This window comes from Peromyscus maniculatus, chromosome 15 (assembly GCF_049852395.1).
Source record: "Peromyscus maniculatus bairdii isolate BWxNUB_F1_BW_parent chromosome 15, HU_Pman_BW_mat_3.1, whole genome shotgun sequence".
NCBI lineage: Eukaryota > Metazoa > Chordata > Mammalia > Rodentia > Cricetidae > Peromyscus > Peromyscus maniculatus.
In genome coordinates, this window is record NC_134866.1 from 82,671,594 (window position 1) to 82,684,123 (window position 12,530).

A 12,530-nucleotide genomic window follows, 5' to 3' on the forward strand; every position below is an offset into this window, starting at 1 on the left:
CCTTTTGTGTAGTGTAGCTTTGAACTCATGGGCTCAGGTGCTTCTTCTGTCTTGTCTCCCAAGTAATTAGTGTTTGTGTGGTATCCACCAGAGAAGACAGTTTAGGCATGGCTTAAACCAATAGACAGTCTTACTGACTGGCTGGCAAGTACACTGAGTGTTTGGAACCCAGTGTAGCACCAACTGTTCTCAAGGTGAGCTTTTAAGCACAAAAACCACATTCTGGGTCGACATTCTTCAGTTAACAAGAACAGTTAGCCAAAATTGGAACTACAGAAGCCAAAAAAGAAGGTTAGTGCATTTTCCCAGAGCTATGGACTTTGATGGATTAGGTCTTTGTTTTCATTTGGCAGGTGGTACTGCCTACAGGCTGAGTTTTATGACCTGAATGGTACTTCCATCATGGAGTCAGTTGTGCTAAGGTGTGGGGCCTGTTACAGTTAGTTACTGTAATTACCGTACTGGAACTACAAGGTATATTGTTGTACTTGGCAAGAATTTTCTTAAGCATTTTGCTTAGATATTTTTATTTGTTTTTTTGAGACAGGGTTTCTCTGTGTAGCTCTGCCTATCCTAGAATTCACTCTGTATCCTCTGACTCAGATCTATTTGCCTCTGCCTCCTGAGTGCTGGGATTAAAGGCATATGCCACCATGCCTGGCAAAAAAATTTATAAAAATTAAGAATGTTTTTCTTTTCTCACATTTTGAGTGTGTGGTGTGTGTGCATGTGTATTTACCCATGTTTTGTCTGTGCATGTGTATTTGGAGGTCTGAGGTTTATATAGGATGTCATTTTCTATTACTTTTCCATCTTATGCATTGAGGCAGAATCTCACTCAAAACCAGAACTCAGTGGTTTGGGTATTTTTGTTAGCTGACTTGCTCTGGGAAACCCTGTCTTCACCTTCCGAAGCTGGAATTGCAGGCACACCTTTCTCACCTGACTTTACATGGGTCTGAAATCTGAGCTCTGCTCCAGTCCTCAAGTTTGTATGGCAAGGGCTTTAACTGCTGAGCCATATCCCCAGTCCCAGGGATTTTTCCAACTAGATAGCAAGGTGAAATTTTATCTTCTTTTTTTTTTTTTTTTTTTTTTTTTTGGTTTGTTTGTTTGTTTTTTTGGTTTGTTTTGGTTTGGTTTTTGAGACAGGGTTTTTCTGTGTAGCCTGTCTTAGAACTCTCTCTGTAGATCAGGCTGGCCTCAAACTCAGAAATCCACCTGCCTCTGCCTCCTGAGTGCTGGTATTAAGGCATGTGCAAGTACTACCACCACCAGGGCTGTGAAATTTTCATTAACTTATTTATTCTAATTCTTGGGGTTTAAGGAGAGGAGTCTTTGAGTTTTTAGTGAATTTGTTAAATAAGGTTTAATATTTTGTGCCTGAGAAAACTAACTCCTGTTGAAAAAATGGGGCAAATGTTAAATTTAATAAAGGACTTTCAGGTTTACAGGAAATTGCCAGCCGTTTAAAAATTTAAGCCAAGTAGTGCACATTTGTATTATAATTACATGAGAGGTAGAGGCAGAGACAGGAGGATTATGAGTGCAGGCTAGTCTGAACTACGTAGCAACTTCTAGGTCAGCCTGAGTTACGTAGTGATAATGTGGTCTCAAAAGACCAAGGACTAGGGGATCTATCTTTGTGGTAGAACACTTGCCTAGCCAGCTCACTTTGTGGGTAGAGGAGGGCAAATAACTTTAAAATTACTTCAGTGATAAATTCCAACATTAAATAGAAAATAACAATTTAATTGCTTTGCTTTGCAGCTCCTTGATGCGTTTGGACATAAATCTAACATTAGCCTTGTCTTTGATTTCATGGAAACTGACCTGGAGGTAAGGGTAGGGTTCCTAGAGACTCTCCACACTCAGTGAGAGAAAAACCTGACCCACAAAAACTAGCTTACTTTTGCAGAAGTCAAAACGATCGCTGATTTCTGTACATTTGCTGTATTTCTAGTGTAGAGATTCAGATTTTTTAAAGTCGCATGCTTTTCATTAATCGAATCTCAGAAAAACTGACAATCCAAGGTTTTAAAACAACTAGGATCCTCATACATTGCTGGTTTGAATCCAATAGTTTTGTGTGTGTGTGCAATATATATTATATATATTTATTATATATAATATATAATAGTAACTTTGGAAAATAGGACAGTTTGTTATCAAAGATACATTTACTATCAGTTCAAAGGTAAAAGAATTTTTTTTTTTTTTGGTTTTTTTGAGACAGGGTTTCTTTGTGTAGCTTTTTACCTTTCCTGGAACTCACTCTGTAGCTCAGGTTAGCCTCAAGCTCACAAAGATCCACCTGCTTCTGCCTCCCAAGTGCTAGGATTAAAGGTGTGTGCCACCACCGCCTGGCCTTTTTGTTTAGGAATTTTTATTTATTTATTTATTTATTTATTTTATTTTTTTCTTTTTCCAGACAGGGTTTCTCGGTGTAGCTTTGCGCCTTTCCTGGAACTCACTTGGTAGCCCAGGCTGGCCTCGAACTCACAGAGATCGGCCTGACTCTGCCTCCCGAGTGCTGGGATAAAAGGCGTGCATCACCACTGCCCGGCTTGTTTAGGAATTTTTATAACACAGCATTAAATAGTAAAAGGAATTCACTAAGTATGCAGGCTGGTGACAATGCTGTATCTTTTTTTTTTTTTTTAAGTTGTATGAGCGTTCAGTTTATTGATCTTTGGGGGAATGTGATATACTGTCACTGTTACAACTGAGCCATTAGTCTTATCACTTCATCAACATTAGCTGGTTCATTTTCACGGGGCTTCAGCTCTTTCTGCACAGATTCAAGAGAAAGGCTTTTGGAAAAGTTTGCAAGTTCTTTCTGTATGTTTACAAAAGCTGTGTTCATTCTGTTGACTTTTTCATCATTCATAATGTTTATCTTCTTAAGATTAGTAGTTAAGATAACTACGGGTTGGGGATTTAGCTCAATGGTAGAGAGCTTGCCTAGAAAACTCAAGGCCCTGGGTTTGGTCCTCAGCTCTGGGAAAAAAAAAAAAAAGATTAGTAGTAACTGGTTTTGCCTTGGTTTTAGCTTTGAAGGTTTTTTTGGCTAGCTATGTGAAATACATTCCTGAACTTCTGCCTTTTTAATTTGTTCTTGGCCATTGTCAAAACTGCAAAACACACTCGGCTGGCTGTTCAGGTTCCCAGTGATGCCATCCCAATGCTATATCTTATTATAGGGCCTAGCATGAGTACCACTAATTCACCAGTATTATATTATGTATATAAGTATATATTATGTATAAGTAATATTGCAGTCATTAGTAATAATAATGCAATCTATCAACCACTGATTGCTGTTTATCCAAGAGAAAAACATTGCCAACACAGAAATCACTTGGTATATGAGTGTTCACTAAAATTGGAAACAGCTAAAACGTGCTTCATCTAGTGGATGTTTAAACAGATTAGTCACCCATACAAGAAAACAGTACCCAGGAATAAAAAGGAACCAAAGTTCAACCAGAAACGGGCTGTGGCAGAGCTTACAGTAATCTCATTGGAGTCAGTCCTCTTTTCCTCTCTGTAGCTTTCAGTCACGGGCACATATTTCCACCCTACTTTCCCAGGCAATTCCAAATCTGATAGTCTTAGTTTAATTACCCCTGTAAGGAAATGCTTGGTTTCCTTTGATTTTGTTTGTTTGTTTGTTGTTTTGTTTTGTGTAGTCCTGGCCATCCTGGAACTTGCTCTGTAGACCAGGCTGGCTTTGAACTCAGATCTGCCAACCTGTGCCTCCTGAGTGCTGGGACTAAAGGTGTGAGCCGCCACCACCACCACCTGTCATTGTTTGGGTTTCTTTAATGGTGTTAGGTTTTAGGTCATAGGTCATGTGTTTGTTCTTAAGCAGCCTGTCTCTTGGCCAAGAGGCCTCAGTGTGGAGGTCTCAGGTAGAGGTTAGGTCAGTCTTTCTTTTACCATGTGTGACCTGAGCTGGGATGAATTGATTTCCCACAGTAATACTAAATGCGCTTGCCAGAAGGGGCAAACAAAACTGACAGACATTCAATACTTCTTTCTTTTTTTAAGGATGTATTTATGTTCACTGGTATTTTATCTGCATGTATATCTGTGTGAGCGTGTCAGATCCCCTGGAACTAGAGTTACAGACAATTGTGAACTGTCATGTGGGTCCTGGAAATTGAACTTGGATCCTCTGGAAGAGCAGCCAGTAATCTTAACCTCTGAGCTCTCTTTCCAGCCCCAATGCGCAATACTTCTAAACCAGAGTTGTAGGGTACACAGTATTGCTTTTTCTCAAAATCGATGATGCTTTTTAACCATCGAATTTTGGAAATTCATGTGATACCTTGTAAAGTGAAGTTGAATAGTCTCTCACTCATAGAAATACTTGTGTATGGATACATTCATTTTAAATCTATATTTTATATGTCTTAGAGTTCATTTGGAATAAAGAAATGTACCTGTATGTTGCTTGTCTACTTTGTAGGTTATAATAAAGGATAATAGTCTTGTGTTGACGCCATCCCACATTAAAGCCTACATGTTGATGACTCTTCAGGGGTTAGAGTATTTACATCAGCATTGGATTCTACACAGGGTAAGATTTTAAGTAATCATCCATCCATCCATGAGAGGGAGAGGTCTTGCTTTGTATTCCAGGATGGTGCCCAGGGTCGCCTCAAATTCTTGATTCTTCTGACTCCTGATTGCTGGGATTGTAGATGTGTTTCACCACACCTGACTTTTAATGTTGCTGCTTAAGTTCAGGCAAACTTTTTGTCATTGGTCAGTTCAGGTTTCTATTTTATGTATTTTCAGTGCATGTGTCTGTGTATGTGAGTGCAGGTACATGACTGGAGCAGGGTGTGTGCACGGTATATATGTGGAAGCCAGATGATAGTTCCCAGGGGTCACTTCTCTCCTGCCACTCCGGGTTCTAAGAATAAAATTTAGGTCCTTAAGTTTACTGCAAATAGCTCTTACCTTGCCAGTTCAGTTGATGGGTTTTGTTTTGAAGATAGTCTTTCCCTGTAGCTAAATATCTTAGTTAGGGTTTCTATTGCTGTGAAGAGACTCCATGACCACAGCATCTCTTATAAGGAAAACATTTAATTGAGGGTGGCTCACTTGCAGTTCATAGGTTCAGTCCATCATTATCATGGTAGGGAGCATGGCAGTGTGCAGGCGGACATGGTGCTGGCTACATCTTGATCAGAAGTCAACAGGAAGTGGTCTGTATGTTACGCTGAGGGAAGCTTGAGCAAAAGAGACCTCAAAGCCTACCCTACAATGATATACTTCCTCCAGCAAGGCTACACCTACTTCAACAAAGCCACACCTCCTGATAGTGCCACTCCCTTTGGGGGCCATTTTCTTTCAAAGCACCACACCTAGACGGCCTGTTGTATATTCATTGTTCCTTCTTTGTCTTAAGTTTCCTAAGTGCTGGGGTTACTAGTGTGTGCCAGTATGCCCAGTTTTGTTTTGTTTTCTTTTTTCTTTTAAAGATTTATTTATTTTTACTATGTATACAGTGTTCTGCCTGCACACCAGAAGAGGGCACTAGATCTCATTACAGATGGTTGTGAGCCACCATGTGGTTACTGGGAATTGAACTCAGGACCTCTGGAAGAGCAGCCAGTGCTCTTAACCTCTGAGCCATCTCTCCAGCTCCCAGTTTTCTTGTTTTAAAGTTAAACTAACTGGAGCTGGGGACATAGCTCAGTTGATAAAATTCATGCCCAACATACATGAAGCCCTGCTTTCAGTCCTCAACCCCATATTTGCTACATAAATTGCAACCCCAGCAGTAAAGGTAGTAGCAACAGTAATTGCTGGGAGTAAAGGTGGAAGCAATAGAAATTCAAGGTTGTCCTTTTTGACTACATAGTGAATTCAAAGCCAGCCTGGGCTACATAAGACTCTGTCTCAAATACACAGGCTAGCTAAATGTCTCATTATGTTGTTTTCCTCTAATCCTGCTTGATTTTGTTTGTTTTGATACAGGATCTGAAACCAAACAACTTGTTGTTGGATGAGAATGGAGTTCTGAAACTGGCAGATTTTGGCCTGGCCAAATCATTTGGGAGCCCTAATAGGGCTTACACGCATCAAGTTGTGACCAGGTGAGGATACCTTAAGAAACTGAGAGTTCATGTTCATAGTTGACCACTAATGAACATCAGCTAGTTTCTCTGAACTACCTTTGTAGAACTCAGGAGTGAGTCACCATTGGTATCATCTCAAATATAGCCCTTTTTATATTAAGTCTACTTTGCCACAGTGAAAAGCACACAGCTCTTTCAGACAGAATCTAATTAACTCGGTCCTCAGACATACTTTTGATGAGCTAGTGATTAACTGAGCTACATCTTGATTCTCACAGTAACTTTTTTAACTCAAAAAATTGTAAGTGGGACATGGGTGTCAAGCTCCTTTAATCCCAGCACTCAGGAGGCAGAGGCAGGCAGGTCTCAAGTTGAGGCCAGCCTGGTCTACAGAGCTAGTTCTAGAACAGCTGGGACTACACAGAGAAACCCTATCATGAAAAACGAGAGAAATCACACTAAATAGGGACTACAGATTTTATAATTCTTGTCATAGTGCCTTTGTTTTTCTTTTTTTCATTTGAAATGGTCTCTCATAACCCTAGGCAGACCCCAAATGCTTTGTTTAAGGATAACTTTGAACTCTCTACCCACTTCTACCCCGAGTTGGAATGATAGATGTGTGGCATCACATCTGGTCTGCCTTTGTTTTGTTTGTTTGTTTTTTTTGTTGTTGTTGTTGTGTTTTTGTTTTTTGGAAACTGTTTCTCTGTGTAGCCCTGGCTGTCCTGGAACTCACTCTGTAGATCAGGTTGGCCTCGAATTAAGATCCACCTGCTTTTGCCTCCTAAGTGCTGGGACTAAAGTTATGCACGGCCTGGCCTGCATTTGTTAATTCCTAAGATTTTCAAGGATCTGAGAAAAATTTCAGATTCTTCCATAAATTATTTTGTTACCTTCTTCCAAATAAGTTTTAGGACTATCAGTTACTTGACTACACACCCACAAATAAAAAGTAGGGGCTGTGAGTCCTGGAAAGATTTCAACAATTGGATTACCAGGGTGATGAAGTTGACAAAACATAGTGGTAGGGATAAAAACCCTGATTGTAAAGGTTATGGGGCCCTTTTGGTTTTTCGAGACAGGGTTTCTCTGTGTAGCTTTGGTGCCTTTCCTGGAACTCTCTTTGGAGACCAGGCTGGCCTCGAACTCACAGAGATCCGCCTGCCTCTGCCTCCCAAGTGCTGGGATTAAAGGTGTGCGCCACCACCGCCTGGCAGGGGCCCTTTTTCATGGCATCCTAAGCGGTCGGCTGTGTCAAGATGAAGCTGAATATCTCCTTCCTAGCTATTGGTTGTCAGGAACTCGTTGAAGTGGATGATGAACCAAAACATACTTTGTATAAGAAGCACATGGCCACAGAAGTTGCTGTTAATGCTCTGGTGAAGAGTCGAAGGGCTGTGTGGTCGGAATCAGGGATGGAAACAGCAGAAGATGTCCTGATGCACAGCAGAGTGCACCCGCTGTTGAGTAAGGGCGTTCTTGGTAGAGACCAAGGAGAGCTGGAGAGAGGAAGAAGGGCAGGTCTATTTGAGGGTACGTTGTGGGTGCCAGTCTGAGTGTTTTCAACTTGGTTTATTGTAAAAACAAAAAGAGGAGGGAAAGGGATATTCCTGGACTTGAAGGATACTACTGTGCCTCTGAGGTTGGAGCCCAAAAGAGCTAGCAGATTCTGAAAACGTTTTAGTCTCTCTAAAGAAGAAGATGGTGTCTGCTAACATAGTGTTTGAAAGCCCAGTGAAGGTGAAAATCCCAGGACCAACGAGACTACCCAGGATTCAGCGTCTTTGTTACTCCACATGCCCTACAGCATAAACACGAATGCACTGCTCTGAATAAACAACACTAAGAAAAATAAGAAGGAAGCTGCAGAATAAATTTTTGGCCAAGGGAATGAAGGATATCAAAGATTCCAGCTCTCCAAGAGACATGGACAGGGTTGTTCTGTGTATCCCTGGCTGTCCTGGAACTCAAATCCACCTACTTCTGCTGGGATTAAAGGTATGCACCACCACTGCCTGGCTTCAAAAATCAATCTTTAATCATAACAGATAAATGATCAGACCTTTAAAAGATTAACATAAATAAAGAGTTTAGGGGCCAGATGTATTATCACACTTGAAATCCCAGCACTTGGAATGCAGAGGCAGGAGAATCAAGAATTCAAGGTATGGGCTGGGGAGATGGATTCAATGAATCAGAACACTGGCTGCTCTTCCAGAGGTCCCGAGTTCAGTTCCCAGCAACTTCATGGAGGTTCAGTCTATGGTGGGATCTGGTGCCCTCTTCTGTCATAAAGATGTACCTACAGATAGAGCACTCATGTACATTAAATGAATAGATAGATAGATAGATAGATAGATAGATAGATAGATAGATAGATAGATCGATCGATCAAGGGGTACCTTAACTATATGATCTTGAGACCAGCCTGGGCTACCTAAGATCCTGTTTCAAAAACAAAAACAAAAAAATTAAAATCAGGAAATTTAGGGAAGAATGAGAGAAGGGAAATTGGGTGCAAATAGATTTTAGAGAAGTGATATTAGCATGTTAATGGGAAAAGTCTAGTAGAAAGCAAAGAATTTATAATGGGAGGGCTGGAGAGATGGCTCAGCGATTAAGAGCACTGACTGCTCTTCCAGAGGACCTGAGTTCAATTCCCAGCACCCACATGGCAGCTAACAACTGTCTGTAACTCTAAGATCTAACACACTCACACAGATATACGTGCAGGTAATGCACCAATGCAAATAAAGTAAAAAATAATATTTTTAAAAAAAGAATTTATAATGGGAAAGTGGAGGGTATTTCAAGAATAGTGTTCTTGAGAACTGGCAAGGCAGGGTGCTTCAGGACTCATGGTGAGTGATTGGGTCTAAAAACATGATAGTTCATCTTTTAACAGTTAGCCTTGCTGGGCTTGGTAGCACATCCCTTTAATCCTAGCACTTGGGATTTGGAGGCCAGCCTGGTCTACATAGTGAGTTCCAGGACATCATCAGAGCTACTGAGTTGAGACCATGTCTCAAAAGAATAAAATAAAATAAAGCCTTAATAATTGAAGTCTCATATAACATTATTTCATTTTTTTTTCCCCAGATGGTACCGGGCCCCTGAGTTATTGTTTGGAGCTAGAATGTATGGTGTGGGTGTGGACATGTGGGCTGTTGGCTGTATATTAGCAGAATTGCTTCTAAGGGTAAGTCTTAAATTCATGTACACCCTTAAGTATGGTTAATAAAGGTCCCATGATTTTCTAGGCATTATCTCTTCATCGTAATCCTACAGCAAGAAATGGATAAGCAAAGTCAGCTTGTTAAAGAAAAGTTTCAACAGGTGATGATGGTACATATTATAATCCTAGGATGTGGCAGGCTGAGGCAGAAGATCAATGTGAGTTCAAGACTAGCCTGGATCACAGAGTAAAATTCTGTCTCACAAAACCAAGCCCAGTGACTGGGAAGAAGCAGAAGAATTAAGAATTTGAGGCCAGTCATGTGTAGGTATTTTCACATTGCTATGACAAAATACTGACAACTCACAATGAGGAACTTGGCCTGAGTGTATAGTCCGTTATAGCAGAGAAGTCATGGCCACGGAAGGAAGCTCGAGGGGCTTTGTCACATCTTGTCACATCCCATCTGCAGTAAGGAAGCAGAGGGGCGAATGCTGGTGCTCCACTCCCTTTATTTAGTCCAGGATTTCAGCCCTTCCAGTGGTGCCGCCCACATTAGGGTGGGTCTTCCCTCCCCAGTGCAAGTGTAACAACTCTGCAGGGGAGCGGGGGAGGGTTCTGAGCGAGCGCAGTTAGAGCTCTGCTGGGTCGGGAAGTGGAACAACTCAGCTCCACCAGCGGAAAGTTTCTCCCGTCCAAGTGTTACAGCTCTAATCTGTTCTGCTCTGCTCTGGTGAGAGTTGTTACAGCTGGGCTCCACTTTAGTGTGTCACACCATAAAACAAACCTCACTGGAGATTTATTGGGAAGGCAGAATCCAGGAGGAGGTTGGCTGCCTCTAGGGTGAGAAGCAGCAGCAAACTGAACAGAGTACAGAGCTTACATGGGGTGGGGTGGGGTGGGGTGGGGTGGGGGAGCTCTCCAGGGTGGTTTGGAATTGTTGGATTTTTGGGGCAAGATCAGGGATTGGAAGGATCTTATTGGAAGGGTGTTTTTCCTTGACCCTTTTCACTCTATAAGAAACTCCCTTACAGTTACCTTAGAGACGAGATTAACCATCACAGAGGCTGGAAAAATAAATCATTTGCTAAAATGTTTTCTGCACAAGCGTGAGACATTTCTGAATTCCTTCAACTAGAGCTTGTACCAACTTTGGGCCCAGTTAGGAAACAAACGCCATTAATCCCAGCACTTGGGAGGCAGAGCCAGGCGGTTCTCTGTGAGTTCAAGGCCGGCCTGGTCTACAGAGCGAGAGCCAGGACAGGCACCAAAACCACACGGAGAAACCCTGTCTCAAAAAACCAAAAAGAAAGAAAGAAAACAAACCACATGATAATTTGTTCAGGAACATTTAAGAATATATAAGGTGTGGCTTAGACCTGTAATCCCAGCACTTGGAGGCTGAGGCAGGGAGAATCACCTTTGGTTTAAAGTTAGCCTGCGAGTGAGACTCTTCCACCCAACCCACTACCCTTTTTCCTCGCTCACAGCTGTAGTGGGATGGGGACAGTGAAGGGTTGACTAATAAATAAGCCAATTAATCCTAGGAATATCAGATATAAGCACCAGTCTCGATTGCCCACCACTGAGATCATCCAGAAAAGAAAGGCACAGCTGAGAATTGGATGGCAGAAAAGTTGCTTTGCATCTCTTCTGGTAACTTCCAAAAATCTTTTGGAGGGCTAGACTGATGGCTTAGCACTTAAAAGGACCCAGGACCCAGCACCTGGTGCATGGTAGCTCACAATCACCTGTAACTCCACGTCCAGGGACTCTGACACCCTCTTCTAGCCTCCGAGGGTATCAGGCATGAACGTGTTACACAGACATACATACAACAAGCACACACTTACACATAGAGAAGAATAAAAGGAATTTTTAAAAATCTGCTGTTTGGAATAGATTGGAAATCTGTTCTAGGGTGCTGAGGGAAGCTCTTCAAAAAGTGTATGTCTAGTGCATGGTGGGAAATTCCCAAAAAATCAATAAAGCATTATGTTATTTAAAAAAAAAAAGTGTGTGTCTAGGTGCACCTGCTAGAAACTGCCCAGCTCTGCCTTTTACAGAGAGGGAGAAGGTGAGTTTGGACTGCAAAGGAATAAGTTGATATGGAAATCAACTTTTAACAGCTTTTAAAAACTGTTTTAGCTCTTTCCAGCCCTGTTGAAGTAAGTTTTTAATTGTTGTAGAGTTTAGCTTTTTGTGTTTTGGTAATTTGTTTAGATTTATTTACTGGTGTATTCTATATATCAATGCTTTATGCATGACAGAAGAGGACGTCAGATTCCCTTACAGATGGTTGTGAACCACCATGTGGTTGCTGGGAATTGAACTAAGAACCTGGAAGAGCAGCCAGTGCTCTTAACCTCTGAGCCATCTCTCCAAACCTGAGTTTAATTTTTTTTATTATAACTTTTTGTAGCATTATTTATGTAACTACTCTCAATAAATGTCTATTTGAAATGTCTATTTCTTAATTTCAGGTTCCTTTTTTGCCTGGAGATTCAGACCTTGATCAACTAACAAGAATATTTGAAACTTTGGGTACACCAACTGAAGAACAGTGGCCTGTAAGCCTTTATGCATTTTGTTTGAAATGTAGTTAGGATTCTGTAAAGTTAGTTTGCTGTACCTGAGTAGCAAGGAAGAAAATAATTAATTAATTTTGCAGTGCTAGAGTTCTAAAGGACCAAGACCTTTCCCCTGCTGGATAAGTGCTCTGTCACTGAACCAACTTGAAAAGTATCCTCCTAGGTGGGCATGGTAGCACGTACTTACAGTCTCAAAGATCTTGGAGAATTCAAGGCCATGCTTGCTGGTTAACATATGAGTTCCAGGCCACTTGAACTATGTACTAAGATCCTGTGTTAATCCCAACAATGAGAATAAGACCACTACAATTTGAGCCAAATTTTAAACAAGCTTGGTTTTTATTGGGATGTACCAAGAGCTGGCCAGTGACTGCCTCCTAAATTGGGTTAAAGAGAGCAGCCCTGTATACAACTCTTGGACCCCTTTCAAGGAGTAAAATCATTAGTTTTACAGAAGGGACACACTGGGGCAATAAGGAAATATTAAAAAAAGTAGTAAAGAACATCCTATGGTCAGGAGGGTCAGGGAGAGTTAGGGTATTCTCAAAAACAAATCAAAGTCATGGTTGGGGTAGGTCAGGTTCCAGGAAACAGCAACTCAATTTTCACAGTAAATAGAAACATTTTTACTAGTTCCTGCCTTTAAAATGGGGTCAGGCAGGTTCC

General features: G+C 41.3%; 1 protein-coding gene and 1 pseudogene across 2 annotated transcripts in view; one reads left to right on the forward strand and one right to left on the reverse strand.

Moving 5' to 3' along the window:
• Window positions 1-12,530, forward strand: part of Cdk7 (cyclin dependent kinase 7) — a 31,886-nt gene that overhangs the window by 11,159 nt on the left and 8,197 nt on the right. For both annotated transcript variants that reach the window (XM_006982718.4, XM_006982717.4), the window contains 5 exons: window positions 1,771-1,839; window positions 4,475-4,585; window positions 5,995-6,113; window positions 9,198-9,297; window positions 11,757-11,843. In XM_006982718.4, coding sequence (XP_006982780.1) covers window positions 1,771-1,839; window positions 4,475-4,585; window positions 5,995-6,113; window positions 9,198-9,297; window positions 11,757-11,843 — 486 coding nt within the window. The remainder of the gene's footprint in view (window positions 1-1,770; window positions 1,840-4,474; window positions 4,586-5,994; window positions 6,114-9,197; window positions 9,298-11,756; window positions 11,844-12,530) is intronic.
• LOC121822968 (ribosomal biogenesis factor pseudogene) lies at window positions 2,946-3,127 on the reverse strand (annotated as a pseudogene).